The following is a 23,270-nucleotide window of genomic DNA, read 5'->3' on the forward strand; positions in this document are numbered from 1 at the left end:
TTGAAGGTATTCTTGCGTTACTGATATTAGTTGGGCTTAATTGCATGATGATTTAATGTGGTGTAACCACCTACTGTAAGGTCAAGCCTAATGCAACTAAGGATGGTATGCTCTCTGATATGTATGCCACAGCACTTACTGGGTGATGTTTTGCCTCTTTACTTTATATGCCACTCTTTAGTAAGTAATCCATATTGGATATAGTGATAATGAGAGCGGTCCTTACAAGTAAAATGCAATTAAACGTACTTCCTGTATATTACAGACTATCGAAAGGATAAAGCTCCCACTGCCTCCGTTGTCACTTTACATTCAGAACGCCGTCCAAATAGAAATCATTCCTACTGCTAGGTCACGAGAAGTGCTGCTGCTGGTGTTGGTAATTCTAAAACAGTAGCTATAAACTTTTCTTTTTGACACACTCTTTTACAAGAGAACTCCTGACGCCCATCTCTAAAAACAGCTGTGTCATGACAACTAAATGCATTAAACACCTTGCTCCTGTTGTACGTTTTAAGATATTTAAACATGAAATTCACTTGAAATCAAGTCGTTCTTACCGAGGATCCATTCCTAATTTGGAGTGAAGTCAATAGATATTGTTCATGTCGGGATTTTCTCTTGGCTTATAGGACATGACCGTTTTCCCCCTGTTCCATAGCTGCAAAGAACAGTATGGGGAACCTTGCTGCTGTACAACCTGCTGTGATTTTTAAGCAGGGGCAATGCTGTGTTCTTATTTTGTATTTTCACTTGGTCTCTATGTTGATACATCATATGTTCTCTTTCTGATACTTAGTTTTATATATACAGTATATAAATATATATTACATATTTTTCTATATTGATGTTTACTATCCTGGAAGTGGTGTGATTATGTAATCATTCTTAATCAGTCAAATTATGTTAATGCCGAGCTTTTTCTGATAGTTGTATTCACATTTACAATGACAAAACTATTCATTCATAACTTAATGTCTTCTTTGTTAATATTTATACCCAATGATTAACTCTTCTCAGCACATTTACTATTATTGGACAGACCATGACTAGGGTTACATACAGGCTGCAGCTAATTATCTGTAACAGTCAAACGTAAACCATTTAATATGGGAAATGACATTCTAACGGCAGGTTCTTGCCGTTAGTAAAGAGCACATGTATCTTTCATTTCACTTTGACTTCAGAACTTTTAAATGTAATTAAGTGAAAGGTTTGGAATCAAACTGATAAAGAAATTCAAAGGCAACAGATTCAACATAATTTGTGGATCCTTCAACTGGAAATGTACGTATGCCAAATGTTTACGTTAGCAAACCAGTGATCTCAAATTTTGAATAAACACAAGAGCACATTGGTCTGATAGGATTAAAAAAATTAAAAAAAATCAAATCAGACCAGTAAATTAATTTTCTTTTTAAATAAAAGCCTAATGTTGACCACATTTTCAATACTACTTTACTGGGCCTTTCGTGCTACATTAGTTTAAGAATAAATGATAATATTTTATTCAGAAAAAAGAAAACATGGTCTTATTTTAAAACAAAAGTATTTGCCGGAAAATAATGTTAAAGCTGCTAAAGACTGTCCACCCAGAACTGTTTGTGTTTAAGGTCTGTTTTAAGCCTGAGTCAAGATAGTCAGAGGAATATATGGATACATATGCCATGTTTACATAAGTCATTTTCTGCAAGTTATTTTACAAGACAATGGAGCTTGAAGCATTTTCTGCCTCATTACAGTGACCTCTTGTGGTAAAGTTTCAAAACGAAATGCTGTAAAATGACATATTGATTAATTTGAGGACATATTACTGTAATTGGTTGGAGGTTCAGCACACCTTAAAGGTCTCATGACATGAACATTTTACTTTGAGGTTTTTTAACATTGATAAGAGTTCCCCCAGACTGCCTATGGTTCCCCAGTGGCTAGAAATGGTGATAGGTGTAAACCAAGGCCTGGGTATCCTGCCCTGCCTTTGAAAAAATAAAAGCTATATATATATATATAAAAAAGATATACATGGCTTTCAAATGAGCAAAGTGGCAAATGTTCAAGCCCCTCCTCCTTTCCTCAAAAACTACAGACTCAGAAATGGCACATACTAAGGAAAGCTCGTTGTGGGACTGTCTCTAGTGGCTGTAATTCTGCACCAAGGCTGAATTTTGGAAAAGAGACTTCAGATATGGTATTATGGGACCACTAAGGTCTATATAACAGCATCCAAAGAGCATCATGTGATGGGACCTTTAAAAATACCCACAAAATGTCCAGTTAATGTAAAAAGTATACATTTCGGTACCGTGCCAAAAGACAAACCTCTCTCCAGGTGAATCGAATACTTAGTTAAATCCAGTGTGACCCAGCAGAGATCCTACAAGCTCTAAATTACATGTTGCTCTTAGGCCAACGACAAGCAAATTTTTTCCAGACATAATTTACATTTACTACAAGACACTTTTTTTTGCTAAAATAAAAGCGGACTTGCAAATAGTTTTAGGGAGGTTTATACAGAAATGTTGACAAGTTTATGGCTGAAAAAAGGTATAAACATTACCTACCATGGATGTTTCTTTCCTCCTACAGTTGAAGCGACTGCAGCTTGTTACAGTACCAAGGAGCTGAAATGGTTTAGGATAGTGGTTATTTTACATTTTTATATGAACTATAACAATGCAAATGTATGTATGGAGATGATGTTTCTTGTATATCTTGACTAGGTATTCAAGGTTTTAATTTAAAAATACTTCCTGAAAACATGTCTTTGATGAAATAAGCTGTCACACACAAGCTTAGCCAGTCCTACAAGCTACAGTATTTAACTTTAGACATGTAGAAAGTCAGTTTTAGTCGTGTTTGTAGATTGAAGAGTTTTTGACTAATAACTAAAAAGCTCCATAATAGAAGGAACAGAGCATGTATACAGTATGGATAGGGTTACATTATGTATACTTTAATTAATTAATTGTTCATTCAAGAGTAACTGTTTCTATGTTAAGTTTGGATGAAGTTCCTTTTTCTAGTCTCGTAGCAAAATGTTGAGACTAAAAGAGGACAGTAATAAGGCAGCATAAACCCGAGTATAAACCCATCACAACTTGTCATAAGTCTGCTCATACATATTTTATATTTATTTCATTAAATAGTTTAATTTTATTAAAAAAAAGCATCTAAATTATTTTTTTATTTTACATTCATGTACATGTCTTCTCAATGAACTACCCTCATGTACAAATAAAGTCTGTATTTTTTTCTGCTCTCTTTTAAAGTATGGTAAATTATTCCTATAAATAAGTCTGCTGTGTCTGTTTTTGTACCTTCAAATAAAGCTTTTTCCTCATCAAGAAGTGGCGATTCACTCAGTTCAAGTTACACAAGCAAAAAATATTGTTTAATTCTGTACAAGTGCCACACAGGACTAAGACACACAATTCCTTTTAAAATTGACCAACTGTTCGGTCAAATGGTCTTTTGAATGGGAGTGGAAGGGGGTATTATTAAAGAATCAAAAATAGCTATTTTTATACAAAGCACGGTCAACACAACATGAAACCTTGCTCAAAAGTATCACCAGGGGCTCTACACACGAACTCAAGCATTGAGAAAACAGTTTGCGTACACAGAGTTTACTAAAAAGCATAGATGGCAGCAAGCAGATAAACCAACTGCTAAAGTGAGTTGTTCAAAAACTATTTTTAGTAAACTCTGTGTACACAAACAAGGTTCTCAATGCTCAAGGTCATGTGCCCCTACTATGACAGAGATTTTGATGCCATCATAGAAGTGCCCCTAAAACTCCCAGTTTGATCCGCGTACATTCACAAAAAGACCCTACGTGACATTTTGGAGAGTTATGCTTTAATATAGGCTACAGAATTGGTCTCCAATAACTAATTTACTTAGAAAGCTTAACAATGTCTCCTATGTGACATAAAACACAAATAACATTTCTATAGAAAAATAAAGTGGAAGAAGAAACTACAAAGCACATATTTGTTTGGGTTTCTCTTTTCTCCACACAGAATTTGGTTTGGTCAAACTATGCCTGAACTACACACATTAAAAAGATTAAAACTTCATTATCGAAAGTTTCTTCACACAAATACTGTACATCATATTAAACACCACAATTTATACCCATCAAATTATGTGCATATTTCATAATCTGTGGTACATGAAATAACAGTGATGCAAAAACGTCAAAAACAGAAGGTTCTGCCAAAAGCATATACAATAGTGCAGAAGCTGTAAAAAGACTAATTATTAGTATCAGGAGAACAGCTGTCTAGTTACACTGAATTAAACTCTTTAGCATCCTGGGAAAAAAACGACCATAATACAACTCCCACTTTGTAGGAGACAGGTTTATCCAATTTGTCCATGTTACGGAATATACAATGTAAAGGATTGCCAAGTGCAATAGTCTGCAGTGTAAAAGAGCCTGCTCCAAAACGAAGGTGTCTCTGTACAAATCTTTTCATTTGTCAGGAAAACCATACAAAGGAATGCTCAGCAAATACTTCAAACAAGCAGATGCGAGAGACGGTCCATTAAATGTCATTCCAAGCCATTGCTAAGGCTTCCCCGTTTCCCTCCTGGAGTCACATAATAATCTTCTCCTCTTTGAAACTGACATGAATCAGAGGGAATGCACTTCAGGCGGCCCGAGAGTGAGCGCTGATATAATGAACAAAACAGAATCAGGATCAGGGACACTGCTGAACATCCAGCAGCTTGATGCAAAGAACATGCACAGCTCCAGATGTCTCCGATACAGTGAAGGGGACTTCCATGTCATTTCCTGTGATTATTACTGCTGACATGAAAACAGATCAGTTCTTTGGTCATTGAGCTATCACTTTTATAAACCATCAATTCATCCTCCTCTTGATGCTTAAATCATTCATTAAAATAGGACAAAAGCAAGCAGTCCATCGTAAATACTGGGATAATGAAAATTAAACAACCTGGATTCAACCCAGCTCTGTGCAATATGTGATACAGATGTTTCCCCAAGGGATTAGAGATAAGGGTGGCAAGGACACAAACACCTGGATCTTGTTGTAAAAATGCCTAGAATTCATCATCAGAGGTAATCAGCATGATTTTGTCAGACTTGCGGGAGCTCTTGTTGCCAGTGGCCACTTTTCCGTTCGTGCTGGGCTGCACCACCTCCTGTGTGGACTGCTGAGTGTACTGCTGGTAGGCTGGGGAGAAGTTGTGGATGGCATCCTGTACCATGTCTCCCGGGTTTATGGTTTCCTTCAGACCGCTGGAGATGCTGTGCATAGGAGGGATGTTTTCTGTAGGAACAGCATGGGAAGAAAAGACATTAAGAGATGACTGATGACACAATCTTGCATGGGATGTTACAGCTTCAAAGAAATTGTCTGATACAAACTTCCTGGAACCTCTTCTGGTTGCCTGGCAACTGCTTGCCGCCAAAGAATAGGAATAGACTAGCTTATACAGTATCTCCTGTAAAGTTTGAGTAGTTTTATTTCTTCCTTTTATTTTTATTTATTTTTTAAACAAAAGGTGCATTCATAGTAGTAGTAGAAATAGTGTATTAATTGGTGAGTTTTAGAGTTGCTGAAAAGAACAGTCAGGCTAGCCGTTTACAGTCATCATGCTAAGCTAACTGGAAAAAAAACATCTTTTGGAAATGTATCTTATTGCCTTCATTAAAAATGTGGTATAAAATTCAAACAACCTTTAAGGACACCAATTTTCTTAGTGAATGAATAATGTATGGTGAATAAATCAATGTTAAAATAAAGGGCGCATGAGTATAGACATACAATGTTAAATTCCCATAGAGGCAGGCAGATTTTTATTTTTAAATTTCATGGATGTCCACTATGCATCCTGATAAAGTTTCCTTGGCCGTTGGAATTAAAATAGCCCCAAATCAACACAAACCCTTCACCATACCTAGAGATTGGCATGGGCTACTCTCCAAAAATCATCTCTCATTGCAAATCAAACCAGCTATTAGGGTAACTGAAATAAACCCTGCCATGTTGGATTTTTCCTCATTTTGTTTTAATTAAGGCATTGAGATCAATTTCCAAAAGATGATTTTTTTTTATTCCTCTTTTTAGTCAACTTAAGCAGGTGTTCATATACTCATGAACAGCACTGTATGTGTGTGTGTCACTGAACTACTAGATTGTCTTGCTACTGGCTGTGTGTGGTGTATTGGGCCAACTACATGACTTTCTGAAAATATGAGCTACTATATGAGAGCTGCATTCATTAAGGAAACTGGCCTGTGGCCTGGTATTTGAAATTTGTACGGGTGGCTAATCAAAGTTTTATGGTATTGTATGGCAATGTTGGTGCAAAAAAAAATCAATCTCTCTCTTGCTTGCCCCTGAGGGGAGCTAGATGTTGCGGAAGGGTGATTCTTGTGCATATTATGAAATAGAATCCTGCTTCACTGAACACTTTCATTATGTTTGTACAGTGGACCTGGAAAGTTAACTGTGAAGATAAAACCATATGTGGTTACCTTCACTGTATTAAGCACTCAGTGCTTCATAAGTCATGTTTTCTTACTCTCTAACCAACCTAATTAAGCCTTAAAGTTGATCGCCTACATAGAAATCAACTTTTAGATATTAGCTCCTATGTAGGACAGAACATATAATACATAAAAAATAAAAATCACTAAACGGGCATGATGACTATTTCTTTCATCACGGCTTTTACACAGGCTGCAGTCTATAAATGGACTGCCTACAATTCAGTCACAAACACCTTCTCTACTAATGGTCCCTTGGCACCCAGCTGTGAGCCAGGTTAGATTTACCTTAGAACTAAAAGGAAGTTGAAGGCTAAAAAAAAGAGCAGGCAGACATCTACAGCCGTGAGGTTTACCAACAGTGCAACCCGGATCAGCTTATGGAGGTGACAAGGGCAAGGTGCAGTGGGTGGTACAGGGTTAGGGTTATAGAATAACCCTCATTCTATGGTGGAGAATGGCAATAAGCCTCAGAACATCCATCCATCCATCCATCTTCGACCGCTTATCCGGTATCGGGTCGCGGGGGCAGCAGCTCCAGCAGGGGACCCCAAACTTCCCTTTCCCGAGCCACATCAACCAGCTCCGACTGGGGGATCCCGAGGCGTTCCCAGGCCAGGTTGGAGATATAATCTCGCCACCTAGTCCTGGGTCTTCCCCGAGGCCTCCTCCCAGCTGGACGTGCCTGGAACACCTCCCTAGGGAGGCGCCCAGGAGGCATCCTTACCAGATGCCCGAACCACCTCAACTGGCTCCTTTCGACGCGAAGGAGCAGCGGCTCTACTCCGAGCTCCTCTCGGATGACTGAGCTTCTCACCCTATCTCTAAGGGAGACGCCAGCCACCCTCCTGAGGAAACCCATTTCGGCCGCTTGTACCCTGGATCTCGTTCTTTCGGTCATGACCCAGCCTTCATGACCATAGGTGAGGGTAGGAACGAAAATTGCCCGGTAGATCGAGAGCTTTGCCTTCTGGCTCAGCTCCCTTTTCGTCAGAACATGTCAACATATTTTCAAGGAGAAGGAAAGCGGTAAAGATCGCTCACCTGGCACTTCATTTTTTTTCTCCTGGTAAACGGTGCAGGTGAAGGCATACCGGAGGGCTATAGCAGCAAAGAACATTTCGATGCAGATGATAAAGTTCTGCCAGCCTGCTGCCACAGTGCCGGCGCCGACCTCTTGTCCATCTATGAAGAGCGCATTGGGTAAGACGCCGCAGCGCTCCAGGATGGCGAGGACCATTCCTACAAAGCAGCAACATTTTCATCCGAAATTTCTTATGTTTATGTACTGGTTTTGATACAGAAAAAGTATAGGGGTTCACATACCTTGCCAGAAGGATAAGAAGATGACAGATTTGATTGTGAGGAATTTTAGGACAGGTTCATATGGTCTGAGCAGGTCACTTGTTGCAAAGAAGAAGAGGAAGAGAGCGTAGAGAGCCAGGCTGACTGAGAAGTTGTAGATGATAGTGATGTATAGGTATCCTCCATTTATGCTGCATAGAAACAATAAGAATAGCCCCATCATTACAAATTTGGTAAATTTACAACCATGACATTTTTCTATCTGCTTATATGACAAGTCTGCGTACAGTGACTTCTGTACGTTTTTGACAGCTACAATTTATCTATGTTTTGAATCCATTTATTACTTTGGGCTGAGTGAAAAAGAGTACATCTTACATACAGTATATGCTTTTAATATCAGGATGCATATGATAAAGAGCCAGCTTTATAGACTGTGAGACTTTATTTCATTGTCAGACTGCTTTTCTACACTCTTTGCATTCGGGAGAGTGTCTCTGAGGCCTCAGCTGTGCGTACACTAATTACTTCCATCCAATACAGAGTGCATGGTTGGCTGAAAGTTTACAAATAATCTGTATATTGTCGTCTTGCTACAGAGCTTAAAAAGAGACATGAAAAAATATGTCTGCCTGCTAATTTAGCTGTTAAGAAAATGGGGAAATAAGCAGGAAGAATGTAATCATGTCTATCTTTTATCTCAACATTAAGAGGGTAATGATTTAATTCTGATCAAAAGTGTCTGTCTCAAGCTCTTGTTGAACTCTGCTTCTTCTGAGTAGTTTAGAAAAAAAAAAAAAACTTTGACACAGCTGAATCTAAAAAAGAGACACTGAGCTGAGAGGCGGAGAAGAGCATCTGAAAATAAGTCAGGCAGAGTTTATGGGCTGCCGATTTTATAGCTTTTGATTACATGCTAAAGGAAATTTATTGAATGCATTACTCTTCATAGTCCATTGAGACCTTTATATTCTCATCTGGTACGATTAGAAATACGCAAAAATTAAGTCAGTCTGTCTGCAATTTCCTCCCCTCTTTGTATCACATCCAAACAGAGTATGAAATTAAACACTTCATCTCCCATTATAACAAAGTTCTTCACTGAATGCAACATACGATAAGAATTAAGGGTCTTCATTCCAGAACACTTAAGTGGCGAAAAACTAAAGAAATATATTTTATTTATTCCATATATCAAAAACCCTTGAATTGTTATTTGCAATACCAACAATACCCAAAAGACTGAGGTTATGGCACACTCACAGGAAAGTTTGAACCCAGCACTTTCAGCCAGAAATGAAACCCATTATTTTCTTCCATTATCGTCATCGTGACAACTGTGAGGAGGTGATAATTGTCTCCATTTTCAAAATATTTCCATGTGCACATAAACAGCAAATAAACCTGCGGGCAATAACATGGCATGTATAAGATACACAAAGAACAAAATGGAAAGAGAGGTGCTGCTTACTTGAAATCTCCATCATGATATTTGCCAAAAGCCTGCAGGATGATGGTAATGACTGCCATGATGGGTTTGACAACGCAGAACTGGAGAGTCGCCTGGAATACACATTACAATTGACATTAAGACACCCAAACAAGCAAGGACACTATGAAGGAGGAAGAGGATGAAGGACGCCGGAATCAGTTGTACATCTAATTACCTGGAGAAAAAAAACTGACGATCTGAAATTGACGTATCCAAATCCATACAAAAACAAAGTGTTCATTAGTGTTTATGTGTTGACTATTCCTAGAAAATGTCTGGCACAAAACCCTCAGAGTGTTATCGATCTTCTCATCCAACTCCCAACAAGGAAGCAAATAATACATTATAATATATTTTCTAAAATGTCAAACTATTGACTTAAAACACCTCAATTAAAAAGTGTCATAAAATGCGTCGCTTGTTAAAGTTGTCTTTCCTTCAGTTCTAATAAGTAAACCATCTGATACTGATGTCCCCATGGACAGGGACTGTCTGGATGGGGGTAGTACACTTGCATGCAATGTCAGACTTGAGGACAGGTCTCCTCTGTGTTGTTTATTGAAGCCTGAACCAACCATTTTGACAGAGGCTGCTTTAAACGCCCACCACCGTGTCGGCACTTGAAAGGCAACAGACCACGGGTGCTCAACTTTAATAGCCATAGGGATGCTTGTTAGAAGGGCAAGAGTTGGAGGTGGGCTTGACAAAATGACACCAATAATCATTAAGATTACGGAATTGCTTTGAGAATATTCAGAGTGACAATCTGGCACTAGAACAGGGATAGGGAAAGCCAAGTCTATCAGTACTGAAAGCTTCAAATTTTTGTTTTATTGAACTTTCCGCATTATCACAGGTTAATAAAGACAAATGTCATTGATACTGACTCCATGATCAACCACGGTTTCTGCTTCAAATGTATTAACTGCATCCATGCATACCGATTCAGTACAGACATAGTAATACACTTTAATATTAAGCTACAAGCAAGTGTCAGTGTACACTGCATGATACAAATGAAAGCCAAGAGGATATGTTCATTCTGCATACGTGTCAACGGATAGAATAACAGCTCTGTTGCAAACTGGTGCATCAAAAGGGTTATGTGAATTTAAGAGAACGTGCATCCGTTTTACTCGGCACATTTGACTTTACCCATATTTTGTTAGCAACCTGCTGGCCTTTTCCTAAATAACATCTCCTATAGAACTCACAGCTTGAAATGACCAGAGGCATTTTCTTTCTGTTACAATTTGTACCACTTCAGAGAACACCACAATGGTTCACTTGTGGCAACTATCGACAGAACCGCTTTGAAAATTTGTCCTGAGTCCTGCTGAACAGCAATACCCCTCTACTTTGTGTACTACAATACAGGCCGTCAAAGCTAATCCTTCTTAGTTGAACAGTTTAAGAAATCTTTGCATCGGACAACAAGGCTATTATTTGGATTGTCATGTTGCCTTACACTCTTCTCCCAGCCTCTGTGCTGCGGTCTATGCTTGCATCTTTAATTTCTGCAAAGAAACTCTGAAAGGCTTTTAAGAAAACCTCTGCCTGACACCAATACATTATTTTCAACTGCTTATGTATTCTTGCTGCTGTTCTTACCTTTAGGGAAAATAAATTGTAGAAAAGGATCTTGTGCTGGTGTAAAGGTGTAGTTGTAGCTTGAATGCAGCCGCAATGGCAGTATATTCTCCCAAATGGCCCTCAACAGCTCCTGGGGTCCACAGGATTCCACTTTTACCCATTTTCTGAAATAAGACCCTAAATTGTCCCTCAATATGATAAAGGACTTAAATTCAAATGTCAGAAAACTGTTTGGGATGCAAGAGCAGCTTATCCTCTAACCTTATCTCTAAGAACCACAATTACTCTAGGCTGCTTTTCCATATCAGTGATTCAATTATTAACCCCTCTTCTTATCGCACATTGAAGCTTCCCCAAAATGTGCAAAGTGTTTCAGTTTTTTTATCCCCACCACCAAAAACATGGATTAAGGCCTTTCACACATTATGCTCTGGCAGGGTACCATCTGTTAGATTTAGTATTTGACTTTGATGAGCTGTTGCAGATTATTCACCTTAAAGTTCTCTCACAAAGACAAATACGCTGGTGTTTAATCCCAGTGACTACCCTATCTGATCAATATGATCGAGTGCTTTAGTAATCCAGTTAGAATAAATTAATATGTCTGACAAGGTATCATTCATTTGGATTCGGTTAGTCACTCCCTTCTTGGGAGTTGACCTGCAAAACAGCATTTGATCATTTCTGAAGTGTTCAAAGAATTGATTTGTAAAATTGTCTGTTCAATGAATGTTAATGAGGTTGACCCATTTTGAAAGCAGAATAAGCTAGTGATAAGTCCTTGCTCTAGGCCGACAGTTTCTCTGCCCTGACACTCAGCAAACAAAACTTGTGTTTTAACACATACTACTACTACTACTACAATTTTAAAAATAGAGTTTTCACACCGATTTGAAAAAAAAAGTAAGGCAGAAGCAGGATATTCAAGCCCATTCTTATGACAGTTTGTGAAATGGTGATGTTATTTAATCTATAGATTTGTGTACAGGGACAAGATTTGTTTGTGGTGGTGAGCACAAATTTTAAACTAACGTATTCAATGGGAAGCACCTTTCGTGATAACAACACAATTACAGTAGCACTGAAAAGCTGAAAATCTGCCTTGGGAGGTTAGTTGGGGTGATGGATGGGTCAAACAACACAAGGCTCTCATTTCGGAGACCGGGGATTGCGTCCCACATGGTCCTTTCCCTGTTGTTCTTTCCTAACCACACCCTAACCGTTGTTGTAGCGCATCCCGCGTGTGGCGGTCCGTCCGTCGGCATGTGGAGTTTCATGTCCCCGCTGTTGCGTCCCCCAGAGACAGCGGACCATGCCCCGGCGTTTATTTCATAGTCACCACCACAAAATAAACGAGAAAATCTTGTTACTGTTGACGAATCAACAAATCAAAATAACGTCACCATTTCACGAACTGCCGTGAGACCGGGTTGGATATTCAGAGGTCAACAGAGCTAAACAGTAAGGCCAAACAATAGCTAGACAAAATTTGGGTAAATAGAAAAGCTGGAAGACAAACATTGTTTAACACTCTTTTGAAAATCGACTGTTGATCTTAAATTGTCCTCTCGCAAAAAATATCCTTTATGCAAGATTCTATTGAGATGTGCCACCAGAGAAAATGCGCATAGTCTTCTTTTTCAAAACATTTACACATAGGATTGCAGTGAACGCACAGAGTATTTATTACCGCTTATTAAAAAAAAAAGGTTAATTTCCCCACGTCTTTTGGTTTGAAGATATAACTCTCAGTTTCAATTTTCATCAGTCTTAGGCTGGGAGCTTGTACAGCATCCCAAGACATTACGAGGGAGCGCTGGTCTGACAGCTCATATCATCACTCTGTGGTTATTATCAAGCTGCTTCCACGTGGCCTGAATTGCTTTTGTTTCCCCTTTTCTTTTTTAATCAGTGGATGTTATTCTCTGAAAAGCACAACCAATTATAACAGCTGTCATTTTTAAGTAGTCTGAAGATCTTGATAGAATGGTAATTTACAGAGCGGTGTCTTTTGTTGATTTATTCTTATTTGCAAAAGGTATTTCAATGGTCAAAAGGAGCATCTCAAAAGCGTGGCAAGCGATTGAAGCTTACCTGTTTGCAGAACCTTAAAAAGCCGATGGAGTAGCTCATTCCACCAAGGCAGCACGTACCATACAGACAACTTGACCTGTGAAGACAACAAGAAATGATGAGCTAGTAAGTCATGTCAACCATCATATATTTAGCATCAGATAGCAGAAGCAAATTAAAGTATGTATTTAGATAGAAACACATGTACAATGCAATCATCTATAAAATAATCACTGGCTTGATTAATTAGTTTTTATTGACAATAGCGCTAAAAACAACATTTTTGGTTAATCACTTAGTCAATTGACAGAAAATTAAATCAACAGTTTTCATTATCCATTAAATTGAGTAATTATTTAAGCAAAAATGCCAGACATTTGCTTCTTCCACCTTCTCAAGTATCAATATCACTGTTATGTGGGACGAGCTCTCATCACACCTCCAGCAGTTATTAAACGTTTGTTATTACACATACAATACACTCTATTTTGATTTATTTACAATTGGAATAGTTGTCTTTGAAGCCTTAATGCAAAATATTAATATTGCTGTTACATATTCATTAAAATACATGTAACATACAGTATGTTGTGTTGTGTGAGAGTGGATTTAAAGATGTATTGGTCTTATGGTGTCTTAGGCAGATTAACTGAATGGTTTTGGGCTAAAACAACAGCATCAACAAGCTAGACTGGTCTGAAAATCCTGAATAAATTCTTGTTACAATGCATGTAATTTCTCTCTTTTACTTGTGTCCTTGCTCTAAGCCAGTGGTGTTTAGGAGGCAGTTTAGGGGGTGGGGAGTTAAATGGATTAAATAAACTGGTGAGAAAAACTGACTATACAACAACTCACAATCAGGATGCTCTGTAGCTGCATCAGACTAAGGTGCTGTTGTTCAGAGCACTCTTGGTGCTTTTTATGCTCCTAACCTTTAGACTGTACAAAGATTAGCAATATTTATTACTGGCATATAATGTCTACACATCTACTTCTTTTAATTTGCATGTATTTTATTATTTGTAGACAGTGTTCTGAGGCCCAAAACACTCAAATTCATCGTAATCACTTGCAAATGAGCACATGGACATCCAGTCAAATTGTATTTGAGAAACAAATTTGGATTTTCCTGCAGAGTGAAAGTAGTCCAAGTATTTGTTGCCCTCTGTGTTGATTCCCACAGAACCTGTGTGCATCGGAGTTATTTTATTTAAGCAGTTTGGTACTTTATTAATAGGAACATTATATATTACACTGAATCTAATATCATGTATTATAATGTACAATATTAATTAGAATAGGAGTAGGCTTGATATGCCACTAAAATTCTGTGACCATTTTGTAACATGCTGACAATTAGATTGTTAGTATGGTAATGGCGTATATAGACAAAAATATGATCCAATTATTCTGCCACGCTGCTGATTAAAACATACTCAACCTGTTACAATATTAACATCCACAATATTGGATGTCTATGGAAATCCTAAAAAACAGCAAGCAGTGCAGTTCATTTTTATATAACAAGATGTAGCCCTTATGCCTTGTCTCCAGTGGCTAGCGTTGCACAATCCATCATTTATCAGGGCTCAACATTAGTGCCGGCACTGTCTTAAGAACCTGGCAAAGACCTGCTGCCCTGTGATTGAGTCAGCCATAAAACAGAGCCTGTTTTTATGTCTTATTGCATGCCGTTTTCACTTTGCTTTCAAACTAAATGCTAATTCAAGGCTAGCAAGATGTACCTTGCACCATTTGGGATTGTAAACGTGAAGACAAATCCATATCGTAATTGGCCCCAGTTGAGTTTAAGAGAAGTTGATAATTCTGTCAACTTAATCAGTTAAAAAATATTTAAACCAGTACCAAACCATTATGTATTTATGTCACAACTGAACGAAGAACTGGAATGAGAGCACTCACTGGATGGGCTTTCCTCGGATCTCTGACATGATTGCACTCTCTCCTCCCAGATACTCAAAGGCCAGGCTCAGGAAATTGTAAATGACAAATGCTGTAGCAGAAGAAAGAGAGTGTTACCTCTTTAAACCCTGAACCATGAATGGCATGATTTCAACTGTAGAGTAATTTCTTATCACAGTCAAGTATAACTTAATTTAAAAAGGTCAAATTTAAGGGGAGAAAACATCCACATAATAAAAAAATAATTAGTCCTACATTTTGGAAAAATAACTGTTTCAGTCTTTCCATTAAGAAGCGTCCAAGGGTTAGTGTCTTGGAAATCCCTTCCTAATCCTTTGTTGCTATTTAAGGAGGGATTAAATGAAGCTAATGCAGATGGTGCCGTCAAGAGAAGGTTCATTATGTTTTAGCTGTAGCCACTGGTAATATTCCTCCCTGCACTATCAATTAGTGACACAATTGGCCTGATAACTGGAAACTTATATCCCAAATAATGTTTTTCCTACTTTTCACTTTACCAAATTACTTGTAATACATGTAGCATATGATTCACCTTTGCCATTGGTGGTGTGCAGTTGTCTTAAAACTTACAAAACTAATACAGAATTACAGTTGCAATGTACAGAGACAATTAAACTGCAATGTACAGAACAGAGTTTATATAATATTTTAATATAGAAAATTACTCCAGAATTAAATATATTTGGGGAAAAAATAAAAAGATCTTGGTTGTTTTTTTTCTTCTTTTTTGCAAACACTGAAACCTTTGCACAAAGAAGGATGCTCCTAAAATTACTCCACCTACAAACACCTCAATTGATGTCTATCTATATAAGAACAATGACTGTTCTGTAAAACTAGTTTGGCGAGTAACCTCGTCTTTCATTTCTTGGCAGCCATGTAAAATATAAGGGTAGGGAACAAGCCTGAATGTACAGAAAGGACATTGTTATGCAGATCATTTAAAGTGTCACAAACCTTCGTAGCAGTCTCGAACAGAATCAAAGTAGACATAGTACTGGTCGTTGCTGATAAAGAGCAGACTGAGCCAAGAATCAAAGGAATAAACTGGCACGATAAACAGGATGCGGATGATGTAGCGCTGCTCGTTGGGGACAGTGTAGGATCGAAGGTGTGTATAGATCTGCAATGAAAATACATAAAACAAAGCATAAGAAAAACATTAGTAACAAGAAAATGTATTCCCTGATCTGGGTGAGCATTGTTAAAGACTCAATAGTATAGTCGTGATTTAAATAACTACAATGTTTTCTTGTAGCACTAACTTTGAAGCAATATAAACCACATGCATGTGATCAACGTGAGCCAACAGAAAACAAATAATTAAAACTTTTATTTGTGGAACCCTTTTCATTGAAGAATCAATCCCAAAGTGCTACAAGAGATTAAAAACTGGGTAAAAACAGAAGCAAAGCAAAAAAATAAAAGATAAACAATAACACAAAAAGAGATTTACGAGAAATCGTGCTTAAAGAGAAAAGGTTTTTAGGCCCTTATTGAACGAGTCAGTAGATTGTGGAGCCCTCAGGTGGTCTGGGAGGGAATTCTATAGGTGAGGAGTGGCTGAGCAGAAAGCCCGATCCCCATAGTGCAAAGCATGGTCCTGGGGGGTGGAAGAAGGATTCTGTTTCCAGAGCGGGGGTTACATGAGGAGTTTTGTGGTGGGAGTAGCTCAACATGCCCTTTACCTAGATATTAATTAGAGCTTTTTCATTTTGCACTGACTGATCTGTCCGTTTAAAGATGTGTCATTATGAAACACAGCAGCGGGATGGACTAGAAAAAAAAAAAAAAGATCACCCAAGTCCGATTTTGAAAATAACCTACCAAAACATTCCAGGTTTAAAACTTATATTGTGTAGCTTTAACTTCAGATACAGAAGCGGACAATTTGATCACTAAACAAAAAAACAAAAAAGGGTATTTTCAAAAAACCCCACAATTGCAAAATGCCCCCATAAAAAGGTATTATGGTGCAGCTGCCAACATTTATTGGATTACAAACATATGGCGGACGATCCAATTATCATTCTTTCCAGTGACATTTGGTTTTATATACAAGGCTTAGTTTGTAGACATCACAGAACTAACACTGGATATAACCATTTGTACACATGTGAGGCTCATCCAAAATGATGAATTACATTTAAAAAGAAATGAAAGCTGAGGTAAGTGTTATTTTATCGATTCTGATCTCAAGTAGATAGAGCACTTTGACATGTAAGTCAGTAAAGGAAGACATATTTCAAGAGTGTGAGTAAGGTACAGTTAAACTGCCCTTCTCAGGCAATACTGGTAGATGACTGCAGGTTGGCTGATCTCAACAACTTTAACAAAAAAAAAAAAAAAAATACTAAGCTGTTTAGGTTCTCCACATAGGATCTCCTAAAGTTTAGATTTTCCAAATAAATATGTTTATTGTTTAGGACCTAAACAATAATTTATTAGGAAAATCTGTCAAATTGTTTCTCAAGTGTTATTGTGCTTCAGCAAATGACTGCAGTCGTGTAGAAAGAGCTCCAAAAAAGTGCCGCTAACTACAGTCTAAAGCAGGAGCCAACGTTTTTTAAGCCAAGGACCCCTTAACTAAAAAGAGAGATGGAGCGGGGACCCCATATTATATTTATTGTAAGAAATTAAGTTGCATAATACATTTTTTAAATATTTTAAATATGCGCAGTCCAAAACCTAAAGAGTTTCGGTTTACAATCAGATATGACATGGTAAAGCAAATCAGCACATTTGAGAAGCTTTGACCAGCTATTTGTTGCTTGAAAAATGACTAAAAATGGTGATTATTATTTGTCTGTCTATCCACTAATCAATTCATCGTAGCTCTATAGTAGTTTCACTCATTCTTGGTCTCACTTGCTGAATAATACTTTCATGACATTCATTTTTAACTATTTTAAAACATACCATCAGTGGCTCTGAACAATTTCAATTCTAAAACCTCCATATGTAGGAGCAAGGTAAACAACATCAAGCGTCTCATTCTGCCTGACAATTCAGCAATTAAAGCCTGATTACTGTGAGGGTGAGAGTGTGACGCATTTGGCCATCTCTCCATGTAATGTGAAGCCAACTATAAAACGGATGTCCTCCATTTCCTTGAAAAGCCAGAATAGACTACATCTTACTTGACTCCACAACGCTGATGCATACTTGTATGCTGAATATTAACTTCAAGCCCAAGTATAGCTCAGACTTATTTCTGCTCGACAACAGAGTTGGGGGCGGAGTAATTACATTTTTTAAAACATATTAGAAGTGATTGGACATATTGTCCCTAAATAAGACAGACATGTGTAAAGTATGAGACAACGACAGTACATGATAAACTAAGTCTACTGCTACTAATCCCAAATGTTTCATGCTGCTAAAGGACCAATAAGCCCACCAAGAAAAGGGAGGCACACTCTGATGATTCCCAGTCCAAAAAGCATTGCCGCATTTACAGCTAAGAAGATCTAAGGTCATTGGTGTTCTGTGTTTAGTATTCAGAATGTGAGTTTAGGAGTCTATAGCAATCCTCCAGAGCCAAGTCAGATGAAACACCACCAGAATTGCAACAATAGTCCTGCAGACCATTTCATTCTCCCCGTGAGACACAAGGGATGCCTGTTGCAAACCTGCTCCAATCTCCCTGCGGTACACTTGCTAGTATGTATTTGTTCAATTAAAATGTCTTATCGCAAGGGTTTGGGAAAGCAAGTACCATTAAAATTAAAAAGATAGAAACCAATTTGCTGGATATTGAGTAACAAATCCCTAAACATTACTCACTGGATGCTACACGTTCTGTTGTTATTCGTGGTTGTTACAAAGCTTAGAAAAGGGTACCCTACACAATAACAACTCTTAAATTAACTACACAAAAAACAGATACTATGATTATGTGTGTGTTAGCGTTTACATGATCCAGGCATATGCTTCTGACCCGAGGATGTTGGATGAATGCATATTCAATACAAGGGTTATACAATTGACTAAAACGATTACAGTTGCACAACATTAAACCCACAGTGAACAGGAAAACAACACCCTCATCCTTAATAACGCTGTGAACGTTCTCTCAATATCAATTGATTTCCCTGCTGATAATACACTGCACCCCACCGCATTCTCTCTGAATGATAAAACCATAATGATAAGCTATCATGTGTGCACAGTGGGTAACTCACCCACGCAAGAGGAAACACTCATTTAGAGCAGTACTGAAATGGTTTCTGGATAAAAGGTGGCACACACACACACACACACACACACAGATTTGTGTAAAGTGCAATAAATGAAAATAAGTGGTGTAAGCTTAGACACATACTTTCCAACACTATGCTGTATGGTAATAATCCTTCATGGATAAAAGACTTTGTTTCTGTCCTCTGGCAAGGGAGGAGCAATGCGTCACTCTGCAACCATCCCTGGTTACACATTTACACCACTGAGGCTGTACTCACTAGTGTTTTGTTGTGCAGTGATTTTTTTTTTTTTTTTTTTTCAAGCATGTGTATTTATAAATATTCCTGTCTAGGACTATTTTTTTAAATGACACAAACTTACCTGGTAGCATGTTATGAGTAAGGCGGACCAGACGAATATCCCTGAGAGGCCCTGAGCAGCCAATGTGTTTAAGAACATCTGGTCTTCTATGATTGACCCGTTGCTTGTCCGAATAATGGTCATATTGGAGATGACGGACTTGACTGGGAGAATTGGTGTAGCCAGGTGAACAATAGAATTATTTTCGGTTGATGAATCCATTCCTTCAAAAGAAGTGTTCATCTGAAACAGATGGAAATAAGAACAGTCAGTAAGTTTTCAGGAAATATTGCCCAATTATTTCACGCCGGCTGCTGTGAACAAAACATCTAAATTGTATTGTTAGTATACCAAGTTAAAACAATGCATTCTCTAGAACATATACTAGCCTACTGTTGAGGGAAGGGAAACAGTGACCTATTTAAATGATCACTATCTTAAAATTCACCGTCTTTAACGTCAACAAAAAGCTCACCTTATCCCGAGGACGGTGGGAACAGCTTTATCCCGTTTAGATTGTACTGTCCACAATGCCAACGACCTCATTTAATGCCATTTACGAAAGGCCCGTCGACTTAATCAGAGACGGGTTCAACAGACTGGACTTCCTTGTTTGAAACAGGTGTCTTACCGGGGTCGAAGTCCACACAGTCAGCGAGTCAAAACTCAAACAAAACCTACAGGTACTGCGGTAGCCGGACGTGTTTACTCTGTGAAACCCGTTAAAAAGTCAGATTTTCAGTGTAAACGACGGGGATTGGAATTGCTCCTTAGGCGGAGAGTCTGAGGTGAGCCAAAGATTAACAGGTTGGACACGCACGGGCACAGGTGAACGGGTCACGTGTCCACAACTCGTCATCACGTTGCCTACAGCAGGCAGGAATTATTGCGCTTTTACTTTTTGGACTCGAATAAAACTACATATCGTGTAAAACTAATCATAAGTGTAAAAATTGATATGACATTTAAATCGTTGTACTACTTCACTACATCAAATTTTTCCTATGTGGTAAATTCTATCTACAATAAAGAAAGTTTGACTATAAAGACTAATGAAGGCTCTGAAATATCACTAAAAAGGTAATAAAACGGACAAACTGTAGGCCTACAGTATATTCCTATATTATTGAAGTTTATTCATCCCAATTATATTTATTTTTGTATTTACTTATTATTCATACCCTTGTTTAATAGAAAATCAAGCATAACTTTGAATCAAATCCTCCTCAACACAGAATAATTAACATGCAGGTTATACTATACACATTCCATTACACTTTAAAAGCAGGATGTTAGAAGAACAAGTACAAAGATAGGGCCCATATCATACCCAATAACACAAATAATACAAAATGACTCCCACGTATTATAAATCCATTTTACACAAACGTGGATCTGAAATAATAACACAATTCATTTAGTGTTTTTTGTCACGATCTGCAGTAAAACACTGCTACCATAGAATGCTTTGCTTTGAAAAATACTTTAAATGACTAACAGCATTTTCACCAAAGTAACACAGCTGTTACTGATAAAGTAGATTAGGAAGATTAGAAAAGCATTGGGGCTGAGATGACAGGAGTTATTGGAGTGTATATTTGTTTTGGAAGTGAGTGGTTTTATTTCTTAATTCTCTTCATACAAAAATTGCCAAGAATAAAGTCAACATATTCAAATAAACGTAAAGTAGGGTTCATACATATTTCGTACATTAAATTAAACTGGAGCTATTGGACATTCTTCAGTGTTTGAGAGCACAGTGGCTTGCAGAAAGCACCAGATAAAGTCTAAATTGTTTTTCAGAAGGCCTTATTGAGCGTCTCAACTAATCAAAAAGATCAAAGTCAATTCAAATTTCATTTAAACATTTTGTCTCGCAGCACAAGCCTCAGGTTATTTTTTTAAATCACAGATTGCCATTTAGAAAATATTCAAAATATATAAATATATATAAAAAATACACAGGAGACAAATGTGACATTGGGAGCATCTAGAGGCCTGTATTTGACCAAACCTTCAGGCTTCGTGTCCATTATTATGACCCTCTACCAGACTTGACAACTTTTTATAATCTCTTTCATTTGTTTTATGGCATCTATGGAGGAATCCTTGAGCGCCAATCCCAGTAAGACAGGTCTGTTGCCGGCTTCTTGTGACACAAAAGTTGCCAGGTTTTTGGCACAAACATGCGTCAGTGGCTGAAAGCAGAAATACAAATCAGGTATGAGATAATTACACACAAACATTCAGCGATGTAACACGTTAATGTCAGAAGAAAATGAAGTGAAAATGTATGTCTTTTCCAATCCTTGCATGTGCAAAGGGCAGTGAAACCTAATTAATAAAATTAAGACAATACACATGTAGCATTTCCTTACACACCTATAAATAATCTTCTTTTCTAGTCAACACACAAACCAATTTTCACCTTTTATAAACCTTTTTTTTTTCTTTAAGTGTATGGCAAATTGTCTTCCCATATCTTCTATATGTTGCAACAAGTCAGTCTTATGTCCTGCGAACATGTCCTGCGAACATGTCCGTAACACACCGATACAATATTAATCTACACCAAATTCATCCAGCGTACCTCGTCTTTGCCCAGCAGTACTTTGGTGGAGAATGTTGGGGTGCTGATATCATTAGATCTGGAGTCAGGTGTGACAGAAATCAAGGTCCCCATTTTGCCATACTGAGTGAGAACTACAAATATGTAATTGCTGAACTCTGTACAGACGACCTGTGTAGAAATTCCATTGACTTCTTTCTCGGTCTGTCTTGATCTGATGACGGGCTCGGTAGATGACATTTTGGTAATCCTGGGGAAGAAAATGGCAGTTACAATTTCCAGGAGTTGAAGGTGACAAGCAAAATCCCAAAATGTATCATCATATCAGTTTACTATCATATATGACAAAGAAATTAAAACCACACATGAGAGAAGGTAGTACAGAAAATGTTTGGTATTTTTGCTTCTAAAATAACAGTTGCAAAATCATTAACGTTACTGTCACACTATAGATTAGCCATAACATTTATTTGGTATAGCTTTGCTATATCGCCTCAGGTTCTACAGTTAACTCTACAAATACAGCATTAGGCAGTCAGATAACTTAGCTATTTAATAGTGATCGCTCTATGTAACTTTAGCATCCTACAGATAATTCTAGTGTGCATTTCAGATTTTAAATAACGGAAATAACATTAAACCGCTCACTTATTTGCAAAAATGTGGAAATAATCATAACGTTACGATTAAAAAAGTTATATTGGGATATTCAGACTCTGATACAGCACATTGTTAGCCGCTAACTTTAAGCAACGTTAACGTTCAGAAAGCAAACTACAGGAGTAGCTATTGGCTAATTGAATGTCTTCGCTAAAATCCACATCCCATCTCCTTCAAAGACATTTTAGGATCGATTATAGGCAAGTGTTACTTTTCAGCAGAGTCGAGAAAGAAAACTCCGCATAGTATGTGATACTCGGCTACAGGGAAGCAGCTAGCTAGCTTACTGTTTGCTAAAATGCAGAGGCTAACATGCAGTTAGCTAAACACGTAACGTCACTGTTAGCTTCAATTGTAATTTTCACAGTTGAGGTTTATGTAAAATAAAAATCCTCACCCTGTTTCTTTGTTTTGTGCGGAGAGGAAAGCTTCTGCACGGAGTCACTTAACTGTCAGCAACTTCAGTAGGGCTCTGTCATTCATTAGCCATAAACAAACGTGCTTCGTTTGGTTGAGCGTGTGCTGTCTTTGCGTAATGACGTAGCCTGAAGACACGCCTGACTTCC

The 23,270-nt window shown here is 37.8% G+C and overlaps 2 protein-coding genes and 1 long non-coding RNA gene across 5 annotated transcripts; 1 reads left to right on the top strand and 2 right to left on the bottom strand.

The window, feature by feature from the left end:
- Nucleotides 1-12: 12 nt before the first annotated feature.
- LOC117957684 lies at nt 13-21,381 on the top strand. Its single transcript, XR_004659559.1, has 3 exons — nt 13-1,198; nt 2,778-2,779; nt 21,368-21,381. It is a non-coding gene; the product is annotated as an uncharacterized LOC117957684 (long non-coding RNA).
- Nucleotides 4,016-20,330, bottom strand: tmem184a (transmembrane protein 184a). 3 transcript variants are annotated; one of them, XM_034893599.1, is made up of 9 exons: nt 20,107-20,330; nt 19,497-19,718; nt 15,891-16,056; nt 14,913-15,003; nt 13,011-13,086; nt 9,303-9,394; nt 7,853-8,022; nt 7,571-7,768; nt 4,016-5,303 (listed from the first exon to the last, which is right to left on the bottom strand). In XM_034893599.1, the coding sequence occupies exons 2-9, from the start codon at nt 19,716-19,718 to the stop codon at nt 5,074-5,076; spliced, it is 1,245 nt and encodes a 414-aa protein (XP_034749490.1). In that variant the 5' UTR covers nt 20,107-20,330; the 3' UTR covers nt 4,016-5,073. The 3 variants fall into 3 exon arrangements, with proteins under 3 accessions (XP_034749490.1, XP_034749489.1, XP_034749487.1); XM_034893598.1 differs by having other exon boundaries at nt 19,893-20,330; XM_034893596.1 differs by having other exon boundaries at nt 19,951-20,329.
- psmg3 (proteasome (prosome, macropain) assembly chaperone 3) lies at nt 21,297-23,270 on the bottom strand. Its single transcript, XM_034893602.1, has 3 exons — nt 23,102-23,270; nt 22,066-22,294; nt 21,297-21,673 (listed from the first exon to the last, which is right to left on the bottom strand). The coding sequence occupies exons 2-3, from the start codon at nt 22,282-22,284 to the stop codon at nt 21,521-21,523; spliced, it is 372 nt and encodes a 123-aa protein (XP_034749493.1). The 5' UTR covers nt 22,285-22,294; nt 23,102-23,270; the 3' UTR covers nt 21,297-21,520.

Source organism: Etheostoma cragini, chromosome 15 (assembly GCF_013103735.1).
Source record: "Etheostoma cragini isolate CJK2018 chromosome 15, CSU_Ecrag_1.0, whole genome shotgun sequence".
Lineage (NCBI taxonomy): Eukaryota > Metazoa > Chordata > Actinopteri > Perciformes > Percidae > Etheostoma > Etheostoma cragini.